Source organism: Colletes gigas, unplaced genomic scaffold, assembly GCF_013123115.1.
Source record: "Colletes gigas isolate AHSC1104 unplaced genomic scaffold, ASM1312311v1 Colletes_gigas_Sc00015, whole genome shotgun sequence".
Lineage (NCBI taxonomy): Eukaryota > Metazoa > Arthropoda > Insecta > Hymenoptera > Colletidae > Colletes > Colletes gigas.
In genome coordinates this window covers 967913-982255 of record NW_025106644.1, presented here as the reverse complement: position 1 = coordinate 982255, position 14343 = coordinate 967913, and the positions used below count along the sequence as shown (strand labels likewise).

Genomic DNA, 14343 nt, shown 5'->3' with positions numbered 1-14343 from the left:
TTGCGCAACTATGTTCACTGTTGCGTCCTGATCTGCGGTCTAGAGGGATATGGAGATGGGTTGGTGCTCCTGGAGCACTAAACCGCTCTGCTCGGCGACGCGCGCAAAATAAACTTTTCTTTTTTTTTTTCTTTTTCGTGGGGAAAATCTTCGAAAGACTCCCTCCCGCCTCTTTGGGGAGAGGCGGGAGGGGTGTGTGGGATTCCCCGCGCCCATTATAACGGGCGCGGGACCTACCCACTAAAAACCCCACGGTGACCCTTCCGCACGATTTGGGAGGATACCGGGAATCGTTCGAAGTATACTTCCGGTATCCTCCCCGTGCCCGCGCTTTGCGCCCACCCGCGGGGGGACAAACGGTCCCCCCGGTAATCGCCCTGTCTCATAGCGGCAGGACGAGGCCACATCGTCCTGCCGCCATCCGTCCCGGGGCCGCGTCTAGTGGCGGCTGCGAGCCCCAACTCGCAACCGCCGCGACCCCTTTTCTACCCCTCGGAGGCCGGCAGCTCATGGCCGCACCAGGCCACCGAGGGTGCCGCTCCGTGCGCCGGAGCCGGACAGGAGGCACTGCCACCCCATCCGGTCCGACCCTACGCCGCCTGGCGGGAGGGGGCTCCTATCAGGACCCCCCTCCCAGCCTGGGTCATGCGCCACGCCGAGGGGGCCGCCCGCGTCGCCTGACGCCCAGGCGACGCTCTCTCGCCACCAAACGAGCGCGAGCCTCAGCACGCCGCTGACGCTCGCGCTCCCTTCCCGCGGTCTCCTTCTGCAACATTACGATTTCGCAGAAGGAGGCCACGGCCCTCCACTTCTCCTCGCTGCCGAGCATGGCGCGCACCATGCCCGGCAGCGAGACATCCCGCCCGATGACGCCGATCAGGACACGGCGTTCACCCTCCCATGCAGCGCATACCTCGAGGGTATGTTCCGCCGTGTCCTGCTCAGCGTCACAATGGCAGCAACGCGCCGTCGGCTCCTTCCCTATCCGGCACAGGTATCTCCCGAAGCTGTCATGCCCCGAGAACACCTGTGGCATCCTGTAAGTGAGGCTTCCATGGCCTCTGTCCAGCCACTCACATAGGAGTGGCCGAACAGCCCCGACTGTCCGGTGCCCCGCGGTAGGCAGAGCCAACCGCTCTTGCCACGCGTGCACCACGGACTCCCGGGCCTAGCGCTTCAACTCGCCCCAAGCAGGTTCCTGCACACCCGGGACCGCCCCCACGCCCGCGCGACGGTCGACGCGGTGACGATACATCATCGCGTGCGACCGTGGCGCAAAATAAACTTGGAAAATTTTCGATGTAACTTCAACGATTTTATTCACTCGGAGTCAACTCGGTAAATTGACAGACTTTTCGATAATTGTGATGTTCTTTAGAAAATAAAACCAAGTATTTCTAAGGAATGCCTTCTTTTATCTCTCGATCTTTGACTTTCCCTGCTTGATCGTCCACGTTGAACCTTATATAATAGCGATGTACATTATAAGACGCTCGTTCGTTTGAATCTCGCTCCGAATTTTAATAGAGTTACATGATCGTGCACTCGATGGTCATTAATCGAGTTCCCATTAATTCCCGTCGCGGCGCTATATGTAAGCCTAAATTCACGCGATAGCGTAACATCATATGTACTTAATTCTGAATGGAAAATGAAAACGAAGATCACTTCATGCAATTGCAATATTGTTTTATTATGATGTAACGTCCCCGTGGCATTCGTTTCCCCCACTTTGACCCCTCGCCCTCGCGTTGCGTATAGTTAGTTACCAGATAGCAAGTAACTAGATTGTGGAAACCGCTCTTAACACTTTACCGACCGGTAGCGGTTGATTAATCGGCTATCGGTCGGTAAGCGTTGGTCGGTAAAAAAGTTGATTAATACGTTATCGGTCGGTAAGTGTTGGCCGGTAAAAAAGTCGATTAATAGGCTATCGGTCGGTAATGTGTTAAACATCACCAAATATTATATTCGAGTTGGTTCGGGAATTGACCGTTGTAACCATCGGTAATTTTATGTTCGGGCGTTAATTATTATATTTAATGTGTTAATCGATTGTCAATTATAAATTACAGCGTAACAAGTAAAAAAGACCTATCCAATTTTCATCCAGTCTAAATTTTATTTTCGAATCACTGTATTTATTTATAATAACTTGATATTATAAATATTGTGTTTCTCTAGAGACATAAGAAAACAATTTCATTCAGCTCCTGCAAGTGTGATATTAATTCTGAAGAAAATTCATGGGCTTGTTCATATTGGAAATACGCTGTTAGCAATCGCTATTGAAACGAGGAAGAGCTCCAAAGATTCCAAGTCTCGAGTGGAGTTTAGAGTTTCCCTTAATGACCGTAATATAGTTTTGCTAAATAAAAAGGTCTCGAAATTTTAATTCTCAAAAATAGCGGAGAAATCACGTCTGTATTCCTGGTTTGATTTTGCCCGCGTTGAATTTCATACAATAGTAATATATGGCGTCTCAGCCGCGTCAGCTATTACCACAGGTTAGCGACCAAGCTAGACTGCCTGCACAGAGGGTGCAGCTTCCATCATCATCCGGTGGACGGCGCTCGAGTCCGGGGATTAGTTCGCCGCGCCACCGTAGGAAGCAGACTCTAAGACCACGCGTAGATTTCTAGTTCCTTCTTCCGCTTCCGTCGCCCGACGTGAAAAACACCATACGTGTGGCGCTCAGACAGACTTTTTATTCGCGTTGCCACGTGCAGTTCAAACTTGTTATTATGAATTTGTTAATAAAATATCGTACAAACCAAATCCGCATTATTCAGACTTAACTATATTAGGACCCAAATTTCCTATATATTTTGTTGGACGTTTGCATCACTGGGAGTCGTGTAACAAACTTCATACATAACCGGTCTAACGGTGGCTGCTATTGGTTGCCTTTTCACAGCGCGTTAAACAATTGATCGCGTTTTGTAAAAGTTGCTCCCATTGGCTACATTCGACGAATTTAAATTCAAATAACGCCCGCAGCTTCCTGTGCATCCTATGTTGCCAGATGAGTCGAACTTCTCGCGCATGCGTAGTCAGGGGACGACGGAAACAGTAACGTATCTCGTTTCTTCGAAGCGTTTCCAGCCCAGACATTCTACAATTTAACACTACTGTAAATTTCAAAAAAATCGCAGTTCCGTTCAGACATTCGACTCAAACCTTGACCGTACCGCTATATTATTTAAATGATTCATAAACACTATTGATAGTCTTATATAAAAAAAGTTTTAAATAATTTCGTGAAAGGTAAAAGGAGCCACACGGCGCCCAGTTTCACACAACTTGTCTACTTTACTGATGCCGTTTACGACGCGCAGGCGCGTAGAAACTACATCCGTTCGGCGGCATGGCAACACAGCCAGTGAACGATATTCAACCGTCGTTTTAATAAACTTACTTAATAGTGCGACAAACTTTTACGCAAAAATGAATAAACGTGAAGAGCTGAAAGATAAGAGTAATCTGCGTCCAACGAATACCAGCAACCTGCCTGTAGTTTTAAAAAAGGCCAAAAGCGTGTTGGATCTGAATACAAAAAGTTCGATAGAAAATAAACCTCTGGTGAGGCCAAACCTCAGGAGATCGAAAACATCGGCATCGATTACCACCAGAGCTGTAAAGAGACCGGCTAGAAACGCCACTGTTCATACGGAAGTTAAGAAGCCGTTTATCAAGCCTGCTGTTAAATCGACGACTGTACAACGTAATGCTGCTACGTCGACGAGCAATAATGTCTGTAGAACTGCTGAAATTTCGACGGTTAAAAAGACCCAAAATACTGGCGCGGTTAAGCTTTGCAAGTGGGACTTGAAGGGACGTCTAGCCCACGCGACCAACGAGTTGTCCAATCTGCGACAAGAGTATAAAGAGTCCGAATTGAAATTGAACAGTCTTCAGATTCAGGTAACCACTTCAGAGGCAAATGTAAATTTGTACAAATCGGCCGCATTCGAGAACGAGAATTTAAACAAAGCGTTAAACGATGAACTCAAAGTACTGAAAGCGGAGATGATAATCGTGCGAGAGCAACGAGAGGATTTGAGCAAACGTCTTAAAGAGTCGGAGGAATCGTTTAAAATTGTTTCCGAATCGTTGAAGGAATTTAAAGAGAAATGTGTTTCACAAGAGTCGCTGTTACTGAGACACACGTCCGAAGTAACAAAATTACAAACGGATCTGGAGATCGAAAGAAAGAGTAACGAAGAATTGAGTGCGATGAGAAACGAATTACAATCTCTGGTTCATACGATGGATATGGATCGTAGGGTTCTGCATAATGCGTTGCAAGAGCTAAAGGGAAACATTCGTGTATTCTGCAGAATACGTCCTAGAACTCAATCTGAACTGAAAAAAGGAAAAGGGTATGTATATCTAGACAATGGAGAAGTCAGACGGTTCGGAAAATTTTCAATCGGTCGTGCTGTTCGCAGGATGTGCTTTATGAACTTTGTAGACGAGTGCACTATCGAAGTGGGTAAGTTGGACGAGTCCGATATGATTAATTGTAGCGGAAAGAAGAGAGGAACGCGACAAGAGTTCTCCTTCGATAAAGTTTTTCCACCAAATACCAGTCAACAAGACGTCTTCGAGGAGTTGGCTCTTTTGGTTCAGTCCGCCTTGGAAGGATATAACGTTTGTGTGTTCGCGTACGGTCAAACTGGCTCTGGTAAAACGTACACGATGGAAGGTTTACCTGGCATCGATACGGAAGGCATGATACCTAGAACAGTACGTACAACGTTATTTAGTAGAACCTTTGTAAGAGGTGCTTTACTAGTCTAAACGAATGTTTTCTTTTTCACTCGCATGACCAGGTACGGCACATATATAAAGAAATGACCCAGTACGAATTACTCGGTTGGGAGTATCGAATAGAAGCCAGTTTCCTCGAGATTTATAACGAGCATATTGTGGATCTACTCGATTCTCAAACGAAAACGCATGAAATTCGAATGACAGACAGTAAAGGACACGATTTGTACGTCAGCAACCTAAAAGTACAGGAGATACACAGTCCCGAAGAGTTGCAAAATTATCTTTTAATTGCGCAACATAACAGAGCGGTTGCTGCTACTCTGTCGAACGAAAGGTTAATTTCTATCCTTTACCTTCGCTAGTTATGGAAGAGACTTATGGAGAAAAACGAAGTAATATTATAATTTTCTAGATCGTCAAGATCACATTCAGTGGCGAGAATAAAACTTATTGGAACGCACAAGACAAAGAAGGAAGTTTCGATAGGAAACCTAAATTTAGTGGACCTGGCGGGTTCCGAAAGATTGAAGGGCGAGGAATCTACACGAGTGGCCGAGACAAAAAATATTAACAAATCACTGGCGAATTTAAGCAATGTTATTCTAGCGCTTCTGAGAAAGCAGGAACATATACCTTACAGAAACTCAAAGCTCACCCATTTGCTAATGCCGTCTTTAGGCGGTAATTCGAAAACTTTAATGTTACTAAATATTTCACCTTTAGACGAGTGTTACAATGAAACACTGAATTCGTTAAGATTTGGCAGCAACGTGAACAGTTGTAAAACAGGCAATGTAAAACGGTTACGAACAGTTTTACAACAAAGTGCGTAATAAATTCTCTCTCGATAATAGTTTAATACTTTTTTAATTTTCTAATTTCCATTAGAATTAAAAGAAATTTCTGTTCTCAGTGTGTAATTCATTTCGAAAATTTTACGAAACAGGTGTAAATAATATAATATAAACTGTATTTTTGATAACTGCATTCTGAAATCTACGAACGTATTTCTTCGTTCTTATTAAAGTGTCATTAGACGTATAACTTTCGTGCTCGTTGCTACATTTTTTAAATGAATTTTTTACGAATAAAATTTACTGCTTTTAACTTGTACGCATTTTCACGAATTTCCAGGTGAAAAATATTTTTATTAAACTGACTGAATATTTGGTAACCCATGTTCGAACCATACAATTGTACAAAGTTGTTTATACTAAGTTAGAAAATATAAGATTAAGCTAAATTGAAACGTTTCGTACCTTACATCGATCCAGTTACTGAAATCTGTAAAGCATATCCAGATGCTCTGTTTTGTTCAGTCTCCGTATTCTTATTCTTACTAGCTATCATTATTTTTCGCACGTTTTTATTTACTTCCGACAAACCTTAAGCAAATCTATAGCCAGATTGTGCTGAACCAAATGGAAGGAAAAGAATAGACAAATGCTCCTTATATAAATAAAAATATGATTTTTCAGCATTTTCAACAGTTGAAGCAACCGCGATAAACCGCTATCATTTCTGGACGATACAGAAGTCATTCGCGTTAATAAAAATCAATAAAAAATTAAATAAAAGTTACTTTATCCGTTAATAATCGAATTACCAGACGACTTGCATAAAACGTGGGAAAAATTTTAATGGGCGATTCTAGAATTTTTTTCTAGAAAGTGTGGTAGGTCTATTCACCAAAAATTATTGTAATTGACTGCTGTAACCAAATGTGTATATGTGTATTCACCAAAAATGATTGTAATTGAGCCCCGTAACCAAAAATAATTTTTCCAGAACGATTTGAAATTTTTTTTTTTTCTCGTCGAAAAATTTAGGGACTTCCCCTATTTATTTTTAATAAATTTGGTTGACGCTCTACAGAAAAGTTGTCTAATACTTTTGTGTAGGTACCCATGGGCTCTGCTTCAAAAAAAAATTTCATTGAAATATATTTACTATTGTAGTTTTAGGGGGGGTTTTCTCACTTTACGGTGTCAAGGAATAACTTTTTCAATATTGTTAGAATTTCTACATATTTTCATCGACCCCTGGAACCGAAAATAATTTTTTCAGTATGATTTGAAATTTTTAAATTTAATTTTTTAGTAACTTTTTAATGAAGCCTCAATCAACAAATAAGTATCCTTGATTTTCGTTTTATTTTGGCCTCTAGAATCTCCCATTAAAATTTTTCCCATGGGTGGCCGAACACCCTGTATAACGAGGTATTCGAATTTAGAATAAAATTCGTTCAGCTGAGAGCCCACCGTGGTGCCTTTAATTTCTCAAGATCCTAACAATCTCATATCGTTTCGATTCGATACAACTCATCTGCGAGTATCATGTGTATCAATTATCTTAAACGTCTTTGTATTAAATTAACTTTCTTTCCATTTCATTGTCAATCTATGCAACAGTTGCAAAAAAAAAAAGAAAACTAACGATTAGAGTAAAAAAAACTAATAAACGAATTAAATCACTTAAAATCACCGCGCGTAATGATTTTAAGAATAATAAAGTTTTAAAATTAGCTTCCATCGTTTCTGATCCTCTGATCTTTTACTCGACTTCGTCCAGTAAAACATTTAAATCGCACCCATTAATTTTCAAAAAACCATCCTCTTTGCAAAGTTGATACAACTGTTTTAAATGTTTGTCATTTTCGATAGCATGATCCTTTTCCAACAAGTCTGTTTTTAAAGAGGAACCAACGACATCTTTATATCCGATCAATTTTGTTCCAACTTCCAACGTGTTCACCCATAATATGTTTTTCAGATGAAGGCTCACCTACACATTTAATCTTATATTCTATTTGCAAGACTTGAATATACAAAATACAATATACAAAATGAACAATTTACCGTTGCAATGACATAGGATCGTTCATCTACGTTTCTTTTGAACCACTGATAGACAGCCTCAAATGCACAACGATTCCAAAGATATTCATCGTCATGTGGAACTACACCAGCTAGAAATACTTCCACTGCTTGCGCCGGATATCTCATAAATTCTTCCGGCATGTGCAACAATCTATATGCCTGAAATAAACATAAAATGTTAAAGAAATTATACTGTATCTCTTTTAATTTTTTCTTCGATAATTCTACTTGATCACGAACATTCAGCTTCGTCAAAATTACTCCATTGTCTATGCATCTTACATCCACGAACTTTGGCGTATCTGTTTTATCGTCTGTTTCAACGTTCAGAATTTCTACCCTTTTAAAACTGTCTATTGGTTCTTCCAAACCATATACACCTCCGACGTTTATCGTCTCGCATCTTCTCCTACGCGTGGAAATAAAAAAATTATACCAAGAACTTTAAAAATATATTAGGTGTACAAATGAATAATCCAATTTTTTCAGCCACATTCAATGTTTATTTTAGAAGAAAGTAAATCGAATTGTTCGATCAAAGTATTCGCCGTTACTTTCTATAACTTTAAGCCATCTTTCAGGCAGCTGATGAATTCGGGTCTCATCCACTGATTGGAAGTGCATATCGAATAAGGCGTGTTGCATTGACTGGAACAGGTGATAATCAGATGGAGCAATGTCTGGTGAATACGTCGGGTGTTGCAAGACGTCCCAGCCAAGACTCATTATGGTGTCTTTTGTATGGGAAGCAATATGTGGCCTGGCAATGTCATGCAACAATTTCACTGAACGTTCTCCTTTACCAGTATACGGATGTTATCGCTCCAATGCTTGACTCAAGCAGATTAACTGACGTTGGTAGCAGTCTGTAGTAACTGTTTCACCCGGTTCCAACAACTCATAATAAACCACACCCTTGGTATCCCAGAGAAGAACCTTCTTTCTGAAGCGATTGGGTTTTGCAACCGATATTGATGCTTCGCCAGGATTTACCCATGACTTTCTGCATTTCGGATTGTCATAGAGTATCCACTTCTCATCACCCGTAATGATTTTCCACAAGAAAGACTTTCGACGCTGCTTATTGAGAAGAGAAAGACACGCTGCCACTCGTTAATGTTTGTTGGTTGCAGTGAGTTCATGCGGAACCCATTTTCCTTCTTTCTGGATCTTTCCCATCTCACGTAAGCGTTTGGAAATCGTTTGCTGGGTTACTCCTAACTATTCTGCAAGTTCTTTTTGCGTTTCTGCCGCATTCTCAGCGAGCAGTTGTTACAAATCATCGTCATTGCACTTCCTAGGGCCTCCAGAGCGTTGTTTGTCGATTAGACTCAAATCACTGCTTTTAAACCGCTTAAACTAAAATTCGCATACATCATACGATACAACACCTTCACCGAGAAAGGAACAAATCGATTCGCGTGCTCTTGCAGCATGTTTCCCTTGTTGGAATTCGTAAAGAATGCAGTGTCGGATATGCACCCTATCTGTTGCCATTTTCGACACTACTGAATTGAATACTTTTGAAGGTTATGTTGGGCCTTTCGCTAATCTATCTTTTTGTTTTAACTAGCTATATGTCAACACTATATGACCGCAAAAGAGCGGGAAAATCTATTGACTTTGAACTTGATTTTATAACTGCTTAAGATAATTTGGATTATTCATTTGTACACCTAATATTTACATTACATTAACTTTTGTTAAATATTAATGTATTAACCTGTTTTCAACGGACGAATAGAACTCTTGGATTTTCATGGTAATTTCCATGTAATCTACATTAGACAATTCTATTTCTTCCAATGTATCAAATTTAATATACGATAAGATTCTAGCAGAAATGTGCGTGACATCGTGTATATTGAGTACCCTCAATTTTATCTTATCATTTCTAAAATGGAAGAAAGCGTTTTGATTAAAATATTTCGAGAAAATTTTGAATTTATCTTCACGAGAAGAAGGTACAGTGTGTTTACATCCCCACTCTTGCTGCAGTCCGCTGATTGGCTGTCATCGATCTTCGTCACCGTTTTCGACCAATGCCAGTGAGTCAACGGACTGCAACGAGAGTGGGGATGTAAACACGCTGCGCCCTCTTCTCGTGTAAAAATGGTACTTACATTCGAATATTTATAGCCGGTGTGTCGATTTCTGATATTATTCCGTGTCTGAGCGCGCAAGAATATTTCTTGCGACAGAATCCCCACAATTTGATATTAGTGCAAATAGGAAACTTCTCTTTATTTTTGTCCAAACCAGCCGTTATACGCTGAAAAATGTTAAACCTTGACAGTAAATTAAGGAACAAAAATATGATAATTTATCATAAATACCTTGATGTTTGTTGACATATCCGGAGGAATTAAGACGTTCATGCGTTGCATTACTTTAATTATACTTAAAAATTGTACGTCACTGTTCTCGTCTACCATAATAGCTACTTGGCAGTTAAACTTTTCCTTAAAAAAAAAATTGTAAATGATTATTCCTTGGTGGAGTTTACAAGTTTTAATTATAAGCCGACGTACTGTTTGCAAATTTTCGAAGAGCGTTGAAAATCGGTAGTTGAATTGGGTCTTGAAGCGCAGAGAGATCGAATAATGTATCAACCATAGTGCATTCGTAATATGTAGGTCTGACAATACTTCGTCTGTGCATATTAAAATTGGATAGGAGCCGCTTACAGAAACATCCCAACAATGCTTTACACCTAGAACGAGAAAAAACCATATCAAATACGACTTAATAATAACGTGATGAATATTTATATTTTCGTACCCTGCAAGCGAATCATGTCTATATCTTCGTGGGCTAAAATACAGTCTTTACAACGTCTTAAAAATTCATACAATTCCTCGGCCTCGTTACTATTTACACAAACTATCACAGTTCTTAATTTGGAATATTCGTTGCCTAATAAATCTGTGGTAAAATGATATTTTTCCTTTATTCTTATAAACAAATACGTGATTATTTAGTTTCTTTAAATTCTTTATACCTATTCAGTTTTACCTAAAATTTTTTTGTGTTTATTTTTTGAATGTATTATGTACATCTTTAGTAGTACAGACTTATAAATGGCAGCTTCAATGAACGATGCTATACATATATACGGATTGTACATTAAAGTGCGAGCAATTTTTTTCAATCGTGGCGTCCAATGCCTACCAGTTATTATAATTTGTAACGATATATTGTTATTTTGTAACTCTCTATTATAAATAACTTTATGTCTCTTAAACAATTTAATTACCTAAAAGGGGAAAGAAGTTTCGTTTTGAGAGCAAAAATTACATATTATCGGTGAAAAGAAATTATTAAAAATCATGGAAATTTACAGAGTCAAAGTACTTATCCAAAACAATGTCACCGTCGTCTATTATTAAATATCGAAGACTTTCAAAATTTAATAATTTTCTGACTTCGCCCATGTAACGTAACAAAGAGTTTGGTGTAGATATTAGGATCCGACATCCATTATACGCTTCGACCTAACGATTCATTACTTACATGTATTTTTGCTTATTTATGTTAATAATATTGCTTTTAGTATCTAACTTACCATCAGTGACTTTCTTGTTTTACCATTAATTACAGATACAGCTGGTATGGTTCTATAGCTTTGTAGAAATGTCGTGCACAAAGCTTGAACTTCCAATACTTCAGCGGAGGAGGAGCATAATATTAATGCAGACGGATTGATGTTTTTAGGAAGCTGTTTCAAAAGTATAAAATTTATAAAATCAATTTTATAAATGAAGGTAGATATAAGTGATGAATCCGGAGGTTTATATAATTTTCTTCCGACAGGCATTTTTTTTTTATAACTAATTAAGATTTCTACTACGAAGTCTTTAAATTTAAGCGTTTTACAAAATCTCAGTGGAAGAAACTTCTGTAATACAAATACTAATTTTTCATGAAAAAATATGCCCATTGGAATAAACGACCTCTAAATTCAGCCCTTCAAACATCATTAAAATCTCTGATGGAATAAAATTATTAGATTTAAAGATTAACGATCGGCATTAAAGCTTTAAAATTCATAAGAAAATAAATATAGAAAATTCAAGATGACTGTAACTTTTAATATTAATTTAAAGCTTTCGTTCGAAGTGTGGTATTGTTACGTTTGAATTTGTAGCCAGGAGTCCGCAAACAGCAAATATGTATCCAAAGGTTTTACCAGATTTTTCTGTTCCGATTGCTATTACGTCCAAACCTTTTTTTATGGCAGGCCAAATATACGATTGTAGTTTTGTTGGTATAGTTGACTGCATCGATGTATTCCAAGCCTGAAAAATATTTCGTACGTTAACTTTTGCGAAACTAATATAAAACATAAACGGTATTATCATTGTACCTTGTGTATTTCGGCTGGGAATCTAAGATCTGAAACTGTATTCAAGGATTCGCGCTTCATGTGTCCGTAGATTAATATTTTTTCCATTTTAAGCGACTCTTTTAAACATCTATTCAAAAATAACTTTTATTAATCGATCACGGAAACTAAAATGAATTACCCGTATTGTTAAAATAAGAATAAATATATAAAATACATAAAAGTAAATCTGTAAACAAGATAATGTTTATAATAAAGGAAAACACAAGTTATCTATTAAAAGAATTATTACAGAAAATTGAGAAAGAAAACTAAAATAGCAACAGGTAATCGAAATGTGTAAAAAAACTAAAGAACGAGGAAAAGAATTAACATCAAAAAGAATAAACTTGTACTTTTAAACAAACCTTTGTTTTTGTTTGCCAGGTTCATTATTAATTTTGTAATCATTCGAAATGTTCATACAAAATATAGTTTCACCATTAATTACTCTTTTATATGATTTTTTATAGTTTTCGGAGCTTTCTATAAATGTCAGCAATTCTGCGCGGATATAAAACATTATGTATTATAGATATAAACCAATAACATAATTAAATGATAATTAATAGAAAAAACTTATACCTCCTTCCAAATAAATGGCATAATTATTAAGAACCAGAGCCATACTTAAACTTATTACAGTGTCCTCGATAATAAAATAAAATTCACCGTATTGTATACCATGTTCGTTGGATGCTAAGCAATCGAAATAAACTGCATCGGACGCAGTCATTAATTCTTTTGTATATTCAATCGCAGATAAACTCCATTCTTCTAAAACTCTTTAAATTTGTACAAAATTAACACGTCAAGTTTTCAATATGTAAACAAACTACGATTAAGAATTTTAGTTTAACCGTACAGAACTGACGTTTCTCCTTTTGTCGATGTATCGTTGTTTATAGCGGCAGGTAAAACATTGTATAATCCCACCGTTGAACTTAAATACTCTTCTGAAATTGTATCGGCCGAACACACAAAAAAATTTTCCCTTTCTAATACAACGGAAGTACCATAATCAAGTAAAAAAACATTGTACGTATTCTTAGAATTATTTACAACATTGGAAATAATTCCTCTACACAACCAGGAAGGAAGATCAATGTCTTTATGTAAACTATCGCATGCTATAATCATCTAAAAAAAAAAGAGGAAGAGAAAACAGAGCACAATTTTATTTTTATTTCAATTTCAAAACCTGTAATCGAAGTAAATCATTTTAAAACAATTATTAGTAAAATAATACAAGTAATAATAGAAGTAGTAAAGTACGAAACTTGCAAGAAAACAAAATAATAGTAACAAACTATCTTTAACATTTAAATTTGTACGGTTTCTCAGACTTTCGCCTTACATCTCCTATTTTTGGTTCTATATGTTTTGCGTCTGTGTTGCATAGTTTTCTTTCTACTAACAATAATTTTTTATGAATAACTTTAAATTTCTCCTCGCAGTCTTGAATTTTGGTAACTCTTACGATATACGGCGTTAAAATATTTGTTACTTTAACTGCAACTACCGAGAGAGGTAAGATAACGCCTGTAAACAATAAAATGCAATGAAAGTTTATGAAAATGAATTATGAAAATAAGTCCGTAATAAGGTTTGAAAAAATAAATTTGAACCTCTATAATGAAAATTTTCAGTCTCCATTCTGACGATTTAATTACAGTCGTATATTTTTAAAAAATGTATGTTATTCCATTCCTGTTGGGACGGATCTAAATTTCAATTCCTTAAGATTCAACATATTTTCTTAATTTCGCAAAAGAGAACCTAACTAAATTAAGAACGTGATACTTGATGGTAAATACACTTGAAAGTACATGTAAACAATTTTCATTATATACGCAACAGTTTGGATAAACTATTAAGCTGAACAAGCATCTACAATAGGTCGGAAAGTAAAAATGTTCGGGCAGTGACTAGGGCCTCACCACAGCCGACTCTAGTACTTACTAGCCGTGCTAAAGGTAAAATGGCAACACCGCGGAAGTCCGGCTTCGATATACCTAGCCCAACCTACCGTAACAGCCTTCCACTACCCACCGGCCTCTGGGCTACATAGGCTCCATCTACCGGCCTTCCGGTCTCCCGCCTATCTTTCAAATGTTTCAAATATTAATGTACCGAAGTCCATTAAATGTGAGCAACGGAGCAATAATCCAGGTGTTTCATTTATTTATATTAACTCTACAGATCCTGATTTTGTTGTGTAGCACACTTATTTAATATAATCTATAGCATTTTTGGACATTTTGTTTTATATACATTTTCTTTATAAATTTCACATATTCATTA

At 37.9% G+C, this 14343-nt stretch overlaps 2 protein-coding genes across 2 annotated transcripts; one reads left to right on the top strand and one right to left on the bottom strand.

Moving 5' to 3' along the window:
- Window positions 1-3400: 3400 nt before the first annotated feature.
- LOC122399816 (protein claret segregational-like) lies at window positions 3401-5609 on the top strand. Its single transcript, XM_043400792.1, has 4 exons — window positions 3401-4382; window positions 4452-4749; window positions 4836-5110; window positions 5189-5609. Exons 1-4 carry the CDS (start codon window positions 3448-3450, stop codon window positions 5607-5609), a joined length of 1929 nt encoding a protein of 642 aa, XP_043256727.1. The 5' UTR covers window positions 3401-3447.
- Window positions 5610-6920: 1311 nt separating this feature from the next.
- On the bottom strand, window positions 6921-13952 carry LOC122399729 (putative ATP-dependent RNA helicase TDRD12). Its single transcript, XM_043400633.1, has 18 exons — window positions 13668-13952; window positions 13397-13581; window positions 12905-13179; window positions 12625-12824; window positions 12408-12543; window positions 12022-12130; window positions 11767-11953; window positions 11221-11357; window positions 10997-11149; window positions 10671-10911; window positions 10437-10580; window positions 10187-10368; window positions 9992-10117; window positions 9779-9927; window positions 9379-9549; window positions 7896-8064; window positions 7635-7814; window positions 6921-7560 (listed from the first exon to the last, which is right to left on the bottom strand). The coding sequence occupies exons 1-18, from the start codon at window positions 13693-13695 to the stop codon at window positions 7330-7332; spliced, it is 3003 nt and encodes a 1000-aa protein (XP_043256568.1). The 5' UTR covers window positions 13696-13952; the 3' UTR covers window positions 6921-7329.
- Between the last annotated feature and the right edge of the window lie 391 nt (window positions 13953-14343).

What these genes read in the sequence shown, in the direction of transcription:
- LOC122399816 (XM_043400792.1), top strand. Translation starts at nt 3,448, where the DNA reads ATGAATAAACGTGAAGAGCTGAAAGATAAGAGTAATCTGCGTCCAACG. An exon ending in GAACTGAAAAAAGGAAAAGG is followed by an intron (nt 4,383 to 4,451) that starts GTATGTATATCT and finishes TGCTGTTCGCAG; the next exon opens with GATGTGCTTTATGAACTTTG. An exon ending in AAGGCATGATACCTAGAACA is followed by an intron (nt 4,750 to 4,835) that starts GTACGTACAACG and finishes TCGCATGACCAG; the next exon opens with GTACGGCACATATATAAAGA.
- LOC122399729 (XM_043400633.1), bottom strand. Translation starts at nt 13,695, where the DNA reads ATGGAGACTGAAAATTTTCATTATAGAG. An exon ending in AAACAAGAAAGTCACTGATG is followed by an intron (nt 11,150 to 11,220) that starts GTAAGTTAGATA and finishes ATGAATCGTTAG; the next exon opens with GTCGAAGCGTATAATGGATG. An exon ending in AGACATGATTCGCTTGCAGG is followed by an intron (nt 10,369 to 10,436) that starts GTACGAAAATAT and finishes TTCTCGTTCTAG; the next exon opens with GTGTAAAGCATTGTTGGGAT.